This window comes from Rhinolophus hipposideros (assembly GCF_964194185.1).
Source record: "Rhinolophus hipposideros genome assembly, chromosome: 9".
Classification (NCBI taxonomy): Eukaryota; Metazoa; Chordata; class Mammalia; order Chiroptera; family Rhinolophidae; genus Rhinolophus; species Rhinolophus hipposideros.
Genome location: NC_138055.1, coordinates 70,417,693 through 70,438,128, shown reverse-complemented (window position 1 = coordinate 70,438,128; position 20,436 = coordinate 70,417,693). Strand labels below are relative to the sequence as shown.

The 20,436-nt window shown below is 36.5% G+C and overlaps 1 protein-coding gene across 1 annotated transcript in view; it reads right to left on the bottom strand.

The window, feature by feature from the left end:
- The window catches only part of LOC308501925 (GLIPR1-like protein 1), a gene marked incomplete at both ends in the record, with an annotated part of 32,741 nt that extends 22,249 nt beyond the window's left edge, over nt 1-10,492 (bottom strand). The window contains one exon of the mRNA XM_081058986.1: nt 10,319-10,492. Within this exon, the coding sequence (XP_080915112.1) occupies nt 10,319-10,492 (174 nt within the window). The remainder of the gene's footprint in view (nt 1-10,318) is intronic.
- Nucleotides 10,493-20,436: the final 9,944 nt, after the last annotated feature.

The following is a 20,436-nucleotide window of genomic DNA, read 5'->3' as shown; positions in this document are numbered from 1 at the left end:
AGGGTTAAAAGATCTGAAAAAATGTGATCTGTATCTTAGGAGGCAGACAAGGAGTCCATTGGTCTTGAAGGTTAAATCAGAGATTGGAAAACAGAACATTCATGGTGCTTGTTGCTTGTAATGTGGTTTCAAAAAGATTTTACTAAAGTAGAAAACTGGCTAATTTGCAAGCAGAAATAAAATAAAAAATATGCAATTTATGCATATATCAAATCATTATGTTGTACATTTTAGACTAATACAATATTATATGTCAATAAAAAATAAGAGAAACAAGAAATGTGGGGCTTTTGTGAAATGGAAAAGAAACTGCTTCTGTATAACATACAATAAGATAGAAGATTTTAAGAAGGCTTTGAGAAATGAATGTCATAAAATTTTCATGTAATTAAAAATGCTCAGAGCAAAGAGGAGATGAAGTATGGGATCCCAAGAAAATAATTTTGATTGACTAAAAAGTGCCTTAACAAATGGAACAGGTTAAAGGTGTACCCATTTCCCCAAAACTCATGTTTCAAGATAACTGGCATTAAGATTTAAAAACAAAACAAAACAAAACAAAACAAAAACGCACCAGGGTGAGAAAGCAAAGAAAGACTTGAAAATATTTCCAAACTGTACTTTATGTGTTGGTATTGATACTTGGAACTGATTGGAGGCAAATAGCTTAAAGACCTTCAAGTTTTTTGAGAGAGATGTAGTCCCAAAGATATTGTAAACCTATCGCAAAAAAAGTTTTTGAGTGTTGTATAGTTTAACTGACCCTTGTACCTTAAACTTCTGTGAGCAGAAAGAAATCTGAGAAGGCTATGCAGCCCTCATAGAGGCCTATTTCCTATTGGCCAATTCAAATTGGACCACAGAAGATGATGGATAAGGAGGAACATTTTAGAGGGAGAAGATAGGGACCACAGGAAACAAAGGACAAGGGAACTCCCACCACCTCTTATCAAAGAACTTTTCTGACCCTCAGGATAGCAGATCTTCATAGTATCTATCTAAATATTTCCAGATTGCTCTGAACCCATTATTGCTGTGTGACTCCCATTCTTCTACTTTCTGAGTGCAAGTGTTTGTTTTGATTCTCTTGTCTTTGTGCTAACACTGAACATTGTTTATGTGCAGGATAGATAGACACAGTCACATGGCCAAGAGTACCCACAACCAACCTTGTTGAAGAGAATGTTGCAAACCACATAGTGATATTAGACTTAGTGGCTGGGCAGGATATTGGGTTGTTCTACATATGGAAGGAAAAGTATAAAACAGTATTTGGTGAGCATCAAAGCAGTCTGTGGTGGAGCCAGTTCATGCAAGCATGCTAGTGCCATCAGACTAATTCTGGCCAGAGGGATAAGGATGGGAGTGACATACATCACCTGTAGTTCTGATCATAGAAACTCCTGTGCAGCCCTCTCGCTTTCTCAGTGGTGACTCTGAAGGACATGTGTGGGCATGAAGGAACCAAGATGTAAACAGCCCAAGCAGGGCCTGGAGAAGAGGTGATGTGGAAAGTGGTGTGAGTTATATTCTAAACCCATGTTGTTTGAAGAAATATGGTGAGTGAAATAAGTCAGATAGTGAGAGACAAATATATGATGTCACTTATATGTGAAAACATAATAAATCAAATTCGTAGATGCAGAGAAGAGATTGATGGTTGCCCGATGCTGGAGGTGGGTGGTGGGTAAAAGGGATGAAGGTGGTCAAAATGTAGAAACTTCCGGTTATAAGATAAACAAGGTTTATGGCTCTAAAGTACAGTATGGTGAGTATAGTTAACCATATTGTACTGTATATTTGAATGTTGCTAAGAGATTATTAGATCTTAAGAGTTCTCATCATAAGAAAAAAATTAGTAACTATGTTAGGTTATAGACCTTAACTAAACTTATAATCATTTTGCAATTTATGCACATATCAAATAATTATGTTGTACGTTTTAAACTAATACAATATTATATATCAATAAAAAATAAAAATAAAAAATGAAAAAAACTAGCTTGCGTGATTTCAAGGTTTACTTGTTAACACATCGGTATGTATCATCTTCTGACACTAATAGACATTGAGGCGTAGTTTATAGACAGAGGTGCCTATGATGAATACTTAGCACTTCTGCTTTTGGTAAAGATGGAGTAACAGGACTCAATTTGTCTTCCTACTTGAATCAATAAAAATAAAATACATATATGAAAAAGCAGTTGTCAAGAGACATGACATCAGGCAACAAAGACCAGTGAACCCTGAGAGGATGGAAACCAACAAGGTGAGACCTATACTGCCATAGCTTACTGCCTTGAGAGAATATGCATGCCATAAAAAGTACCAGAAAGGAGACACCTGCACAGAGGCAGAGCTCCAAAGATGTTCACAGGATTGTCTTGAGTATTTAGCAGGGAATTGATCAGCACATACAGATGTGGAACATACCCAAGATCAGGAAATGAATTACTTAAAAGAATAAGACGGCATATACTTAATGCTCACACAGCACTAGGCCCATTGCCTCTTCCCACTAACCAGACTGGAGAACCTTGCAATCTTAGGAATTGTGTTGAATACTCAGAAGTATCTTTCTTTAACCGAGGGAGATCATTATCCCTAGTCTAAACCACTACTTTTTTCCTGCCTAACAAATCTTTTTTTTTCAATGAATATTGATTTTTTAAAAATTTATTGGGGTGACAATTGTTAGTGAAATTACATAGATTTCAGGTGTACAATTCTGTATTACATCAGCTATAAATCCCATTGTGTGTTCACCACCCAGAGTCAGTTCTCCTTCCATCACCATATATTTGATCCCCCTTACACTCCTCTTCCACCCCCCAAACCCCCTTACCCTCTGGTAACCACTAAACTATTGTCTGTGTCTATGAGTTCTTGTTTCTCATTTGTTTGTCTTGTTCTTTTGTTGTTTTTGGTTTATATACCACATATCAGTGAAATCATAGGGTTCTCTTCTTTTTCTATCTGACTTATTTTGCTTAGCATTATACTCTCAAGATCCATCCATGTTGTCACAAGTGTTCCTATATCATCTTTCCTTACCGCCGTATTCCATTGTGTATATATACCACAACTTCTTTATCCATTCATCTATCGAAGGACATTTTGGTTGTTTCCATGTCTTGGCCACCATAAACAAAGCTGCAATGAACATTGGAGCACAAGTGTCTTTATGTATAAATATTTTCAAATTTTTTGGGTAGATACCCAGGAGAGGGATTGCGGGGTCATATGGCAATTCTATTTATAATTTTTTGAGGAACCTCCACACTGCCTTCCATAACGGCTGCACCAGTCTGCATTCCCACCAAGAGTGTATGAGGGTTACTATTTGTACTATTACTATTACTATTTGCCTTGTTACTATTTGTCTTGTTGATGATAGCCATTCTGACTGGGGTGAGGTGATATCTCATTGTGGTTTTGATTTGCATTTCTCTGATGATTAGTGATGTTGAGCATTTTTTCATATGTCTATTTGCCATTTGTATGTCCTCTTTGGAGAAATGTCTCTTCAGGTCCTCTGCCCATTTTTCAATTGGGTTGTTTGTTTTTTTGTTGTTGAGCTTCATGAGTTCCTTGTATATTTTGGATATTAGGCCCTTATCAAAGGCACTGTTTGCAAAAATCTTCTCCCATTCAGTTGGTTGCCTCCTTATTTTTTCAATGGTTTCTTTTGCTGTGCAGAAGCTTTTTTTCATATAGCTTTTTTTCATATAGTCCCATTTGTTTAATTTAGCTTTTACTTCCATTGCCTTTGGAGTCAAATTCATAAAATGCTCTTTGAACCCAAGGTCCATAAGTTTAGTACCTATGTTTTCTTCTATGCAGTTTATTGTGTCAGGTCTTATGCTTAAGTCGTTGATCCATTTTGAATTAATTTTGGTACATAGTGACAGATAGCTTTCCAGTTTCATTCTCCTGCACGTGGCTATCCAATTCTCCCAGCACCATTTATTGAAAAGGCTGTCTTTCTTCCATTGTATATTTTTAGCTTTGTCAAAAATTATCTGTCCATATTTATGTGGGTTTATTTCTGGGTTCTCAATTCTATTCCATTGGTCTACGTGTCTGTTTTTCTGCCAATACCATGCTGTTTTGATTATTGTAGGCCTGTAGTACAAGCTAAAGTCAGGGAGTGCGATACCTCCAATTTTGTTTTTTTTTCTTAAGACTGCTTTGGCTATTCGGGGTCTTTTGTGGTTCCAAACAAATCTGATGAATTTTTGTTCCATTTCTTTAAAAAATGCCATTGGGATTTTGATGGGGATTGAATTAAATCTGTATATTGCTTTGGGTAATATGGCCATTTTAACTATGTTGGTTCTTCCAATCGATGAGCACAGAATGTCTTTCCATTTCTTTGTGTCTTCTTCAATTTCTTTCAAAAATGTCTTATAGTTTTCAGCATATAAATCCTTCACATCCTTGGTTAAGTTTATTCCTAGGTATTTTATTCTTTTTGCGACAATTGCAAAGGGAATTGTTTTTTATATTTCTTTCTCTGAGATTTCATTGTTAGTATATAGGAATGCAATCGACTTTTGTACATTGATTTTGTAGCCAGCAACTTTACTGTATTCATTGATTGTTTCTAACAGCTTTTTGGTGGAGTCTTTAGGGTTTTCTATATATAGCATCATGTCATTTGCAAAGAGTGATAATTTCACTTCTTCATTCCCAATTTGGATGCCTTTTATTTCTTTCTCTTGCCTGATTGCTCTGACAAGGACTTCCAACACTATGTTGAAAAGCAGAGGTGATAGGGGACAGCCCTGTCGTGTTCCTGAATGATCAAAGGGCTTCAGGTTTTCATCATTAATTATGAGATTAGTTGAGGGCTTGTCATAGATGGCCTTTATTATGTTAAGGTATTTTCCTTCTATACCTATTTTATTAAGTGTTTTAATCATAAATGGATGTTGCACCTTGTCAAATGCTTTTTCTGCATCAATTGATATAATCATATGATTTTTGTCATTTATTTTGTTTATGTGATGTATCACATTGATGGATTTGCGAATGTTGAACCATCCTTGTGCCCCGGGTATGAACCCCACTTGGTCGTGGTGAATAATCTTTTTAATGCATTGTTGTATTCTATTTGCTAGAATTTTGTTTAGGATTTTTGCATCAGTATTTATCAGAGATATTGGTCTGTAGTTTTTTTTTTTTTTGTGTTGTCCTTATCAGGTTTTGGTATCAGGGTAATGTTGGCCTCATAAAATGAGTTAGGGAGTACTGTCTCTTCTTCAATTTTTTGGAAGAGTTTGAGCAGGATTGGTATTAGATCCTCTTTGAAGGTTTGGTAGAATTCACTAGTGAAGCCATCTGGTCACGGACTTTTGCTTTTGGGAAGGTTTTGGATGACTGATTCAATTTCGTTACTGGTGATTGGTCTGTTTAGATTTTCCAGTTCTTCATGATTCAGCCTTGGAAGGCTACATGTTTCTAAGAACTTGTCCATTTCTTCTAGGTTATTGAATTTGGTGGCATAGAGTCCTTCATAGTATTCTTGGATGAGCCTTTGTATTTCTGTGGTGTCCATGATAACTTCCACTTTTTCGTTTCTGATTTTGTTAATTAATGTCTTCTCTCTTTTTTTCTTAGTGAGTCTAGCCAAGGGTTTGTTGGTTTTTCTTAGTCTTTTCAAAGAACCAGCTCTTTGTCACATTCATTTTTTTCTATTGTCTTTTTGTTCTCTATTTCATTTAGTTCTGCTCTAATTTTTGTTATTTTCTTTCTTCTGCTGACCTTGGGTTTCACTTGTTCTTCTTTTTCTAGTTGTTTAAGGTGTGACGTGAGGTTATTTATTTGGTATTTTCTTGTTTCTTGAGATAGGCCTGTAATGATATAAATTTCCCTCTTAAAACTGCTTTTGCTGCATCCCAAAAATTTTGGTAGGATGTATTTTCATTGTCATTTGTTTCCATGTATGTTTTGATCTCTCCTCTAATTTCTTCTTTGACCCAGTCGTTCTTTAAAAGTATGTTGTTTATTCTCCATGTATTTATGTTTCTTCCTGCTTTCTTTTCGCAGTTGATATCCAATTTCAAAGCCTTGTGATCAGAGAACATGCTTGGTATGATTTCAATCTTCTTAAATTTTCTGAGGTTGATTTTATGTCCCAATATATGGTCTATCCTTGAAAATGTTCCATGTACACTCGAAAAGAATGTATAGTCTCAAGTTTAAGGATGAAGCGCTCTATATATGTCAGTTATGTCCATTTCATCTAATGTGTCATTTAGGGCTGCTTTTTCATTATTTATTTTCTCTTGGATGATCTATCCATAGCTGTCAATGATGAATTTAAGTCTCCTAGTATAATTGTGTTTTGGTCAATTTCTCCCTTTAGTTCTGTTAGTAGTTCCTTGGTATATTTCGGTGCTACCTGATTGGGGGCATTAATATTGATGACTGTTATGTCTTCTTGTTGTATAGTCCCCTTTATCATTATAAAATGTCCATCTTTGTCTCTTGTTATCTTTTTCACCCTGAAGTCTGTTTCATCTGATATCATTATTGCTACACCTGATTTTCTCTGGGTACCATTTGCTTGGAGTGTCAATTTCCACCCTTTCTCTTTGAGTCTATGCTTGTCCTTGTAGCTGAGATGTGTCTCTTGGAGACAGCATATGGTTGGGCTTAGTTTTTTGATCCAATCTGCTAGTCTGTGCCTTTTTATTGGTGAGTTCAGTCCATTTACATTTAGGGTGATTATTGATACGTGAGGATTTCCTGTCATTCTATCTTTAGTTTTCTGGTAAGGCTGTGTCTCCATTGTTTCTTTGCCTTTTTGTTGTTGTCTATTATTTCTGTGTGGTGGTATCCTATGATGTTTTGCTCTGTTTCTTCTTCTATCACAGTATGTATTTCAGTTCTGGATTTTTTTTGAGTGGTTACCCTTAAGTTTATGTAAAAGAAAGTTTGATATTTAGAGTGTTCCATTTCCTTCAGCACGCTTACTTTCTCCATTCCCATATTCCGGTTCAGACCTTTATTCTCCCCCTTTTTATGTTGCCACAAATTGTCCCTGTTGATGGTGGTCGAATAGCCTCCTTTAGTATTTCTTGTAGTGCAGGTCGTGTATTAGAAAATTCCCTCAGCTTCTGTATGTCTGCAAAGGTCTTTATTCCTCCTTCATATCTAAAGGATATCTTTGCTGGATATATTATTCTTGGCTCATAATTTCTCTCTTTCAATAGTTTGAATATTTGGTTTTACTGCCTCCTGGCTTGTAGTTTCTGCTGAAAAATCTGATGTTAATCTAATGGGCTTTTCTTTGTAGGTTACCGTCTTCTTTTCCCTTGCTGCCTTGAGGATTCTTTCTTTGGCGTTGATTTTAGACAGCTTCAATACAATGTGCCTTGGAGAAGGCCTGTTGGAATTGAGGTAATTAGGTGTTGTATTTGCTTCTTGGATTTGAGGATCTAGTTCTGTCCACAAGTTTGGGAAGTTCTCATCAACAATTTTTTTGAATATGTTCTCTGTTCCCTTCTCTCTTTCTTCTTCTTCTGGTACATCCATTATTCTTATATTGCTCTTTCTGATAGAGTCAGAAAATTCTTGTAGAGTTCTTTCATTTCTTTTAAGTCTCAAATCTCTTTCTTCTTCCATCTGTGTAATTTCCAGGTTTCTATCTTCGATGGCACTGATTCTTTCCTCCATCTGGTCAACTCTACTACCTAAGCTGGTTATTCCATTCTTAATTTCTTCTGTTGAGTTCTTAATAAATTCCATTTGGTTCTTTTTTAAAATTTCAATCTCTTTCGTAAAATGCTCATGTTGTTCTTTGATTGCGTTTCTGAGTTCATTAAATTGCCTTTCTGTGTTTTCTTGCATCTCGTTGAGTTTTTTCAGAACTGCAATCTTGAATTCTCTGTCATTTAAGTCACATATTTCCATATCTTTATGTTCCTTTTCTGGCGACTTTTCACTTTCTTTCTGAGCTGTCTTGTTGCCTTAGTTATTCATGGCAATTACTAATTTATTATTTCTCTTCCTAGACATCTATTGGAGGGGCTTCTGCAACAGGTTGATAAGAAGATGTCTTTGTTTTGTTTTCCTATACTTATTGGTAGAATGTTTTATTTTCTCTCTGACTGCAGCCTTTTTTTCCCTATCTCACACAGTAGTGGTATGTTTTCTCTGCACGTTTCCAGCTTCTCACACAATGGGAGACGGGCTTCTCCTCTGTGAACAGTTTGCCTTGGTCATAGGGCCCTATGTCCCTGTCGGGGTGTGGAGAGCTTTTGAAGTTCCAAAGCTCTTCCTGCACCAGATTCAGAACCTGTATGTTTCAGCAGTTCTGTTTACTCCTGCAGGGATCCGCTCAGATAGGTGGGGCCAGGGGCAGGGTCAGTTGTGAGAGGTGGCCCAGAGCAATGGCAGCGACCACTACCATAGCCGGTCCCGCTTCCACAGCTCCCTCCCCTTTGTCGGAACTAGTTGGGCTGCGAATCTGTGTCTGCGGTCCACAGTTCTCAGAACAGCAAATATTCTGTTCTTTTGATGTGACACTGCTACTTTATCGCTTCTAGCACTGGGCAAGTGGGGGCGGGGTGAGCTCTGGGAGGGTAGGGAGGGGACGGCTAGTCTCAGTGCCTAAGGCTTCCGTTCTCTGCTTGGCAGTGAGGGCTTAAACCACCATTTTCAGCCTTCTTCCCTCAGTCTTTGCTCCGAGGTCTCTGTCGAGGTCTCTGTCATGAACGTTGGGTTCAGCCGTGTTATATGCTGCCCCCTCAGCTTTGTGGGCTGTAAGCGGAGCCCTAGCAGTCCGAGTTCTTCCCTCTCCCACAGCTGCGGTAGTTCCGGGATGCAGCGAGCTCGGAGCACTGAGCTAGGTGTGCGTCCTGCGCCCACACTGCTCCGTCTCCGCAATTCTCCCTTCCCTCCTCCCCCACTAGGGCGATTCTCCCACCTTTAAGTGAATTCATTAGTGGGCCTTTTCATCTTGCCTGTCTGCTATGCAGGGAGTCCTTTGTGGAATTATTGTTGTTTGATTAGTTGTAAATTCCAGGGGAGCTTCACAGAGACTCACCTCATGCCACCATTTTGATGACGTCTCTCCCCTAACAAATCTTAAAACAAGGCTCAAATAGATCAAAATGCCAAATAACATAAATGCATGAGAGAAAAATAAGAGAAGAATATTTGTAGAACTACAAAAATAATCCAACATGGTAAAATTCACAAGATCAGATATCTGATAGAACATTATCTGCATGCAAGTAGGCAAGAAAATGCAATTGGAAATTAAGAGAAAAATCAATCAATGGAAATTGAACCAGAAGTAACACACCTGTTAAACTTAGTAGACAAAGTGACTGAGAAAAAAATATTAAAAGGAAAGAGCATCAGTATGATGTGCGATAGCTTCAAATGGTGTAATATACTTATAATTTTTCTATTTTTAATAAAAATCTGCATATCCAAGAAGCTCAATGAACCCCTGGAAATGTGAACACTACTACACCAATGCATATCATAATAAAATTACTCAAAACCAAGAATAAAGAGAAATTTTTAAAAGCAGCCAGAAGAGAAATATATATAATGTACTTGGAAACAAAGAAAATAATCCAGCAGATTTCTCTTCACAAACACCATGCAAGAAAATAAAAGGAAGTGGGGCAACATCTTTAAAGTTCAACCTAGAATTGAGCCCTTAGTGATAGTCTGTATCATAAATTAAGGAGAAATAGAGACTTTCACAGACAAAACTTTGATAGGATTAAGTACCAACAGACCAACAGTATAACAAATGTTAAGGTCATTTAGGCGGAAGGAAAATGATACCAGGTGGAACAATAGAACTGCTCAAAGAAATGAAGAGCACCAGATAAGGTATAAGGTAAAAATAACAAAAACGTTTACAGGTTTACATGTCCAACTATAAAGCAGACTAAAATCAAAGAAGACTCTCATTTCCATTCATGTCTCTTCCACCCTTTTCCTTTCTTCCCTGTCTCCTGCAGTTAGCAATGTAACTTACATTAATTTACTTTTATCTTTTCATTATTTTCCCTGGAAAATAGAGTATATGTATGTGTTTACATAGCACATATGTGTGTGTGTGTTTTTGTGTGTGTATACACATATTGAAGTCTAAGCTAGTAACAGCTTCAAGTTTTCCTTTCTCATTCCCTCTATGTCCCTGGAAGAGACAGCTCAGCCCAAGCGTGATTTTTAACTACATGCTGAAAATCCAGACCGAATTCATGCAAATGTGTCCATGAAATTAATCACCCAGATACCTTAGGGTAAACCTGAGAAATGAGATCCCAGCCGGGTTCTTTCTCACCATGTGTTTCATGTTGGCCGCGGTCGGTTGGACTTTGCTACGCATTTCGTTGTGAGCCTTGACACACTGGTCTATGAAACTCTGGTCTGTGATGGAGGGGACTTCGGGAGATTTACTGGCTACCAGACAGAGACCTAAGGTCCATAAGCAACTTAGTTTCTTCCCGAGAACCATGGCGGCACACAGAGGATGCCCTGACTGCGCAGACCGGTAACGGCTCAGCCAGCCTGCCTTCCCAGGCTCCTGGGGACCACGCTCTCCGCTGGCTCCATCCTCCCGCAGGAGCTCGAGCCCAGCGCGGGATGCGCTCGCTGCAGGCTGGGCCGCGGAGGGCAGGACCACAATAGCTAGTGGCCTGGCAGCAGGAGTAGCCTGCCAGGAAGCCTGGGCTGCAGGAGAAAGCCCTGAGTTGCCCTCTGCTGCAGAGTTTTAACCAGCACATGATGCTCTCTGCAACCCAACCTGGAATCACTGGGAGGGGGCCTGGATTGTAATGTAGATTGCGACATGCAGGCAACCCAGCGTCATGTAAAAGGACAACGGGTATTAGATGCTGACAATAAACCAGGCCTGTGCAAAACCCTACATAATTAATTTCATAGACTCAGTTTCTGTGTATAGCTTTTTACTTGTTTTATATAAACCCCAGCATCATATTGTTTGTTTCCTCAGATATTGGTGATAAAGGAAGAATATACCCTATGACATAGTGTGATCTTAAATTATTGTTTTGTCAAAGATTTGCTTGTTTTTATATCTGAAGAGATTGAATGCCTTCGAGAGATAAAAATAGACACGTGGAAAATGTAGCCAAGTAATTTTTCTCTACAAAATCTTCTCTTTTGATACTAAGGTCTGTTTGGAACAGTCCCACCTTTTTGGTGACTAAGAAACTTCAGATAAAACCCTGCTTCCGTTGGTAGGCTGAAGACTAGGACAGAAGGCATGTGATTGATTATTTTACTTACACTGCAATATAAATCAACTTCATTTGGCTTAATGGTTTAAACCAATTATATCGGTTCTTAATAATAATAAAGTAGCCTCTATGGAAAACAGTGTAAAGTAATACTGTTTTTGGAGGTTCCTTAAAAAATTAAAAATAGAACTATCTCATGACCCAGCAATTCCACTTGTATCTGTCTGAAGAAATCCAAAACACTAATTTGAAAACATATACCGTATGCACTTCTATGTTCACTGCAATGCTATTTACAATAGTTAATTATGAAAGCAACCTAACTGCTCATCAATAGACAATTGGATAAAGAAGAGGTGGTACATATATATGATGCAATATTACTCAGCCATAGAATGAAATCTTACAATTTGTGACAACATGGATGGACCTGGGTGGTATTATGCTAATAAAATAAATCAGACAGAGAAAGACAAAACCATATAATTTAATTTATATGTGGAATCCAAAGAGCAACATAAATGAGCAACCAAACAGAAAAAGACTCATAGATACACAGAACAAACTGATGGTTGCCAGAGGGGTGGGGGTTGGGGAGCTGGGTGAGAAAGGTGAAGGGATTAAGAAATATAAATTGGTAGTCACAGAATAGTTATAAGGATGTAAAGGAGACCATAGAAAATATAGTCAATAATTGCAACAAGTACATATGGTGCCAGGTGGCTGCTAGACTAATCGGGGAGATCCTGTATAAATTATATAATTGTCTAACCATTATGTTGTACATCTGAAACTAACATAAAATTATATTGACTGTGAACAGTAAGTGAAAATAGTAAATTTTAAAAGATTCCCAGATCCAAACAAAGTACACAAATATAATAATGTAGTGCCTAGTAGTAGGCAGGATAATTTCACAACCCTTTTGCATCTGATGAGAGGCCAGATTCTGAGTAGATTTTGAAGGGAGGGCTGAGAATATTTGCTAATGGCGTGGTTGTAGGTTTTAGAGAAAGGAAGATGAAGACTGACTCTAAGGCTTTTGGCCTGAGCAATTGGAAAGGTGGGGAAGACCATGAAGTAGTCTGGTTTGAGGAGGTTAAGTCTGACATACCAAGTAGAAATATAATACCACTGTGTCCCTTTTGTAAAAAGTTAAAAACAAGCGGAAATAAAAAGTGCTCTTGAATGTTTGTTCCAACCTAAACACTATCCAGATCTTTACGTTTGAAAGAAAATTTGACAAACATATTAACCGGTAAATAAATAGAAGTATAAATTATCCTCTTAAATTGATTTCCCACTAGTTAATACTTAGACAAGATTCATTATTCGTTCACTGAATAAATATTTATCGAGTGCTCACTCAATGTGGTCCTGTCCTGACACCAGGAGTTCTGCAATAAAAATGGCAAACAAGTTTTCTCATGAACTTATAGCAGTAGAAGCAGGTAACAAAACATAAACAAATGTATAATAAAATTTCAGGTAGTAATCAAAGGCCATGTAGACAGTAGAGTATGAACATGGACGTTTCAAGGAAGATGTAAAGTAAAAACAAACCCTGGGGGAAAAACACTTGAAATCTATTTAGTTTTTGACAGTTACTATCCTTTTGGGACACTTCTTTTGTTGTTGTTGTTGTTAAGGGAATATAAGCACATCTTATATTCAGAGAAAAATTTAGTGTTTATCTCTTTAGGACCCCAAAAGATCTTTACCTCAAAGGATACACCCCATATTTTAGTACTTTATCTCCAAATTTAATTTTATGAAGCAGTAGGCAAGCCCACATTTATTAACTTTATAAAGATTCAAATAGAAAATAATAGTTATGATAGTTACTACCTTTTATTTAGTACTTACTGTATGAAAGATACATTTGTAAGTTTTGGACATGTGCCATGTCATTTAATCTTTTTCTGTGTGTATTTGTGAAGTAGTTATTGATTCCCATTTCGAAGAGTAAACCAAGGCACAGAGAGGCCATCTAGCTGGAAAGTGGAAGAGCTGGATTCAAACAGGAAATCTGATCGTCAGAGCCTGTAGTGTTAATCCCTATGCATATAAACACTGATGTGTCCAGTGGTTATTTAATCCTTTATTTTGTTAAAAACAAATATTCTAAGTATGTGTATGAGAGTTAATTTATTGCTTTCATGCATAGTGTGTACAAGGGGAAGAAGCAATCACTGATCTTACAACTCTGGATAGGAAAGCCCTCTTACAGCAGGGTTATGCAGACAATCCTTACGATGCACAGCGGAGTACAAGAAAATCTGATGCTGTAAATTACTATTAATTTTACTTATTTGATACACCATTGAGATAATTTGCCCTCCAAGATTTTATAACTTACACTTGAATAAATAATTTCCAAACTTGAATTTAGACTGAGGTAAACATTCATTAATGTGCAAATTGAGCCCTCATTTTTACAAATGATTGATGTTTGGTTTATTTACTGTGGAGAAATTGTCTTGAATCTCTGAGAGGTTGTAAAAATTTTGTTTGTGCTGGTCCAAATGTTAATTGATATAAATTGGTTGATTCCCATTTGAAGAGTAAACCAAGGCACAGAGAGGAAATTATGCAAATGTAAGTTATAAAATCTTGGAGGGCAAATTATCTCAATGGAGTATCAAATAAGTAAAAATAATAACTTACAGCATCAGATTTTCTTGTACTCTTCTGTGCATTGTAAGGATTGTCTGCATAACCCTGCTGTAAGAGGGCTTTCCTATCCAGACTTGTAAGATTTATATCAGTGGACTCATTTGGCATTGCTCCTCTCCCCAAAAGTAGTTTTGGTTATTGGTTTGAGAGTCGCAACTTAATAAAACTAGAGAAATTTATACCATTTAATGACAGGAATGAAGTAAATTTTCTTTAGGAAAAGGGAAGCAAAACTCTAGACTCTCAATATTAACTGTTAATTATATCCTTTACAAAATCAATTATATTGTTTGATGAGTATTGCTTAGATCAGTTCTGATACAATAGATAATTAACCCATTTCTATTGTGTACTGGGGTAATCTGACCAAGCCCCTGGAAGTGGGAGTCTCCTGGTCACCCCATATTCTACCAGGTGATTAGTATCTTACGTGCACCTGTAATGGGTTGATGGAATGCTGGTGTGTGTTGGCTCAAAAGTTGGGAAAACTCTGGTTTGGATGGCTTAACTAATAATAAAGCAATATGCAGTTAGCTAGTTACACTATCATTTTTATTTGGATCATACTTATCCCGAATCACTGTCTCCTGAATTGACAGCAATATGTAATCTATCTTGACTAGGTAGACTGATTTTGTGTGGATGTCCCAAGCTGCTAATTTGTTATAGTTCTTTTAGTAAAATCACACACATATTATTTTCTAGCTTACTATTATTTAGATATTTATGCTTAATAGAATAAGGAGAATTAGAAGGATCATTCTGAAAGAAAAGAAACTACTTTATATGGCAAAACAGTGTTCCAAATAAGGCTTATTTTGATGTGTTCCTGAAGTTATACTTCAAATACATGTCACCAATCCTTAAGGCCCTTTGGGTATTATTCTTGGTATAATCCAAAGCCATCTGGGTGTTAGTGGATTTCTCTTCCTTACAATTATTTTGTTAGTGGAAATACGATATCTAAATTTACCATCAAGTACATTTTAGTTGATTGTCGTAGCCATCATTTACCTGTGCTTTTTTAGGAAATGTTTATGTGAGTACTCTGAATGCATCAAATATTAGTATTGATTTATTTTTAAAATGTTGGTGGAAAATTTTTAATATAGTTTTTAACTTCTTAACTGAACAACATAAGCAGTGAGCCAGTGTTTTATATGTCCATATTAGAAGATAGAAGATTTGTTTGTCATTTTTCAATGGTATCAGATTCTTTGAATTAGTGTGACTTCTGCCTCTAATCTGCTTTATGTTTACATAAATCAATGTGCCTGAGGTTGGTTCTATCTTTCCTACAAAGTATAAGCCACCACAGATGCCAGCACTCAAGGTGGGCTTTCTGCATGGGCTCTATACTCATTAATCTCACCTCTGTGGCTTATTTCTGTGTTTGACATCTATGTTCTGGCTGATCGATCTTTTCTATATATAATTTTCATGTTTTAGTCAGTGTCAACTTTCTGTATCACTCTTTGATATAATATGTACCTTACTTTACCTGTAAATGAGACAGTTTTCTAAGTTTTTAGTTGCTATTTTAAATTTATTACTAAACAAAAATCATTATGAAGTATCATGAGCTTAAACAACAGAAGATATATTTATATATTAAATGATATCAACTTTATATGGGGCATTTCTGGATGTATAAGTGTACATCTGTAAAATATGTAAAGTATACATCTTAAGTTTCTACCAAACAGAAATCTAGGTTCAATTATACACTAACATTTAAATGATTGTGCTCAACTTTTCTAGATTTATTAGGAATTTCTACTTTTTGTTTCTATAATATGCCTTTAGTTTTTCTTAATTGAATTTATGTCAGTTTCAAATAGAGCACTCTTTCTAAAGTTACAAAGCCTCTTTATTAAGCAACATTGTCTTACTTGATTTCATTTGTTAGGTTGATCAATGGGAAAGACAGTAATTTATGTTCAAAAAATAGAATAAGCTTCATTTGACTTTTAAATTTTTTAACGTCCTCTATCCTTTAAAAGAAAAATTTTAGTGATTATAGTTACATGATAATCTAACTGGAATTGAATGATTACAGATCGATTTGCTATGATTTAAAATGTAGTAAAAATACTTTTGAATGAGTTGAAAAAGCAAAAATAGTATGAAGATCATTTAGTCAAAACAGTAAGAGTGAGAAAATTTGACCAAGTATTATTAATGAATTATATACATAGAAAATACTATTATCCTATTAATGATGGGAGGCCTTTGTTTGTAATAATTCCAATTCAGTTTTAGCCTCATGTACTGTAAATGGTTTATATTTTAGGGCTCTTGTGTTAATTATAGTATTATTCTGCTTTATGGACAATGAGGTTTTCTTTATGTTCTCTTCTTAGGAAATGATGGCTGCTGAGAAGAAGAAACAGACTGTTGCAGAGCAAATGATGACAGACCACTTATCTAGGTGAGAGTTAGAAACTGGTAATAGGAATCCATTCAGAAAGTTTCTATTCAATTTCTTTTTTATGCAGGACAACCCATATCCTTGGTCAGGTTGCTAACTCAGAGGTTCCCCAACCTACTGTGTTCAGTGCACTCATATTGTTAGTATGGTTTCCACAGCACTTCAATATCAAAGAAATACCCATCAGTTCTATTTATGAAATACTTTTGTCTAAACAATTTAATGAGTATTTACTTCCTAACACTTTAATGGCCATTTGAAAAAAATTATACATATAAATTGAAAGAAAATGCATTTTGTCTCATTCTTAAGTAGCTATCATTACTTCCTAATGAGATATATACACCTTTTGGGCACTGCACAGTCTCTCAAACCTTAGAATTGTTTAGGATGCTGCCACCCTCACTTTCTGTTCCACGTGGCACTTGCTTTTTATCACATGATTGTGGAAAGCCCCTCTTTGCAAAGATGTGACATCACTGAATGAGTGTAGCATGTTTCTTATTGAAACTATGTATTGCCTTGAGCTAGTAGTTCATGTAGTATCCAGTAAATATCAAATATCACTGTGTTTCCCTCAAAAATTAAAAATATCCTGCAGTGTCCCTCTGAGTTCCTTGGGGCACCCTGGAATTTTCCAAACTAAATGTTCTAGGAAAAAGGAGAGGAGAAAAATCTCTTCTATGATTTTCTAGAGAGAAAATTAAACTTCTTATTTTACATTCGTGGTTGTCTTGTTTGACTATATTTATTTGAGCAACACAAAATTAAAATAACACTTTTCTAAGTATTGATTAATGATTTTTGATAAGAATATTTTGTTTGAAGCTTTTATGCTCTAATTAGGTTAAAATTAGGTTTTTAATTTTTGTGATATTGGTTATTAAATGACCAGGTGAAAGGGTGATCACAGTTTATCTACTTGTAGTATATATTTGTGTGGATCAATAGCTTTATTTCTTTATTTAGGAATGTGACAATTTTGAATGGAATAACTTAATCTTTTCTTTCTCTCATTCTTATAAAAGGATTGTTCTAATTAGAGATTGATTCATTGGCTGATTAGTTCCTTTATTTTCCTATTTTATTAGTTGAAGCCTGTGTGGTTTCTAAATGTTCTTTAAATATACCCTTTTTTAAAATTGTAAAAGTATACCATGTCATATAATCAAAATTGAATATTTAAAATTTGTATTAGTTGTATTTTCCTTCATGTAGATTTTAAATATTTAAATTTAATTAAGCTTTAAATAACTTAACGTTGTTTTTAGGATGCAAACTTGACATTTTTGAGTTCTGATCATCCAAGATTTCCAGAAAGCATGAAAGAAAATGCATATACTTTGTATCACAAATATTTAGCCCTGCTAAAGTGAATCCTGCTCTGTAGGTCAGCCCCTGCATAACAGCTCCTCCACTGTAGCCATGGCCAGGCCTCACAACCAATCAAACCACGGAATAATCCCTCCTATTGATGTGCAAACAGCTAACAAGGCTCAACTACAACGGGAGATCACACATCACCCACAAAAGGGATAGACCCGGAGTACTCAGCTCAGATGATCAGGAAGACTGCACCAAGGGGATCTACAGGACACCTACTACATAAGGCCACTCTATTAAGACCGGGAGAGATAGCAGTCATACCTAATACTTAGAAACAAACACAGAGAGGCAGCCACAATGGGGAGACAATGCAACATGTCCTGTCATGTCCAGTGCAACACAGGCAGTGAGCAAACGAGAAGGGGCGGAAAAAGGTTAAGAAACTGAAATCAAGTAAGTTATGAAAAAGGGGGCCAAGGGCCTCACCCCCTCAAAGGACTGAGAGTCCTGAATCGGGCCACCTTGTGGCTTTTATTGATGTACAGACAAGGAAGTAACATTGTTTTCTCCATGTTCTGTGAATTTCATACATTATACTAGGAAACTGATGAAACTAATCACCTTTCCTGCCAGCAGTGGAGCCATAAGTTTCAGGATGTACCTTCCCAAGGGACAAAACCTTTATGCTGAAACTTACTGATATGAATGGATGGAGAACTGATGTTAACACTTCATGGAATCTCTTCCCAAGCAGGTTGTGGGAAGGAATGCAGCCACAAAGGCAGAAGCTCTCCTTAGCTGAGGGAAGGTGGGGGTCTATGCCCACCTCTGTCAACCCCGTGGGTTCTCCTGTTGGTCCCCATGCAGTTGTGCCTGGCTTAGGTTGCCCCCTTCTGAGGGAATCTTACCCGTCATTGGCTGACCAGCCATCCCCTGGGGCCAAACAGGGATACATAAGGTGTAAGCACAAAGGTGAAGCAAAGTCCCTGAAAGGATTAGTCTCAGAGACTCTCCTTCTTTAGGGGTAGGTACGAGGGGACAGATGGGTAGGCTGCTGTGTGACAACAATGTCCCAAATAAAAGAACAGAACAAAGCTCCAGAAAAAGAACTAAACAAAATAGAGACAGGCAATGAACCAGATGCACAGTTCCAAACACTGGTTATGAGGATGTTCAATGCTCTCAAGGAGAACTTCAAAAAGATGGAAAACAAAAAAATGGAGATAAAAAATATAAAAAAGAACTAGTCAGAAATAAAGAATACAATAATTGAAACAAAGGATACTTTAGAGGGAATCAACAGTAGATTAGATGAAGTGGAGGATCAGCGATTTAGAAGATAAAGTAGCAGAAAACAAATCAGAACAGCAAAAAAGAAAAAAAGAATTCAAAAAAGTGAGGATAGTTTAAGGACCTCTGGGACAACATCAAGTGTACCAATATTCTTATCACAAGGGTATCAGAAAAAAAATCAAGAGACCAAGGAATTAAAAACCTATTTGAAGAAATAATGACAGAAAACTTCCCTAACTTGTCAAAGGGACATATAAGCCCAGGAAGCACAAAAGCCCCAAATAAGATGAACCTAAAGAGGCCCACCATTATTAAAATGCCAAAAGTTAAAGACAAAGACAGAATCTTATAAGCAGCAAGAGAAAAGTAGTTAGTTACCTACAAGGGAGCTCCCATAGGCTGTCAGCTGATTTCTCAACAGAAACTTTGCAGGCCAGAAGAGATTGGCATGAAATATCCAAGAGATGAAAAGCAAGGACCTACAAGAAAGATTACCCATCAAAGTTATCATTTAGAATCAAAGGAGAGATAAAGGGCTTCTGAGACATGTAAAAGCTAAAGGAGTTCATCACCACCAAACCAGTATAGAAAGAATGTTAGAGGGACTTCCTTAAGAAAAAAAAATAAAAAATATGAATAATAAAATGGCAATAGCTACATATCTATCAATAATCACTTAAGTGTAAATGAATTAAATGTTTCAATCAAAAGATGGGGTGGCTAAATAGATAAGAATACAAAATGCTTACATATGCTGCCTACAAGAGACTCACTTCAGATTGAATGACACACGAAGAGTGAAAGTAAAGGCATGAAAGGAGATATTTCATGAAAATGGAAACAAAAAGAAATAGCTGGGTTAGCATTACTTATACCTGACAAATAGACTTTAAAACAAAGGCTATCACAAGAGACAAGGAAGGACCCAGTAAGTAAATTCCCACTTCTGGGTATTTATCCAAAGAAACACAAAATGATGTTCATTGCAGCATTGTTTACAATGGCCAAGATGTGGAGGTGGCCTGGGTGTTCGATGGATGAATAGATAAGGAGGAGGTGGTACATGTATACAATGTAATATTGCTCTGCCTTGAAAGAGAATGGGTTTTTGCCATCTGTGGAGGCATGGGTAGATCTGGAGGGTATTGTGCTAAGTGGAGTGTGAGACAGAGAACTACAGATGCAATGTGATTTTGCTTATATGTGGAACCTGAAGAACAAAATAAACAAAACAGAAACCAACTAATAGTTACAGAGAATATTTTGATTGTTGTCAGGTGGGAGGAGTGTTGGGTGACAGGGTGAAAACGAGGAAGTATTACGAAGTACAAATTGGTAGTTACAAAATAGTAATAGGGATGTAAAGCACAGGGAATATAGTCAATGATATGGTAATAACTATGCATAGTGCCAGGTGGGTACTAGACTAATCAGGTGGATCACTTCTTAAATTGCATAAATGTCAAACCACTA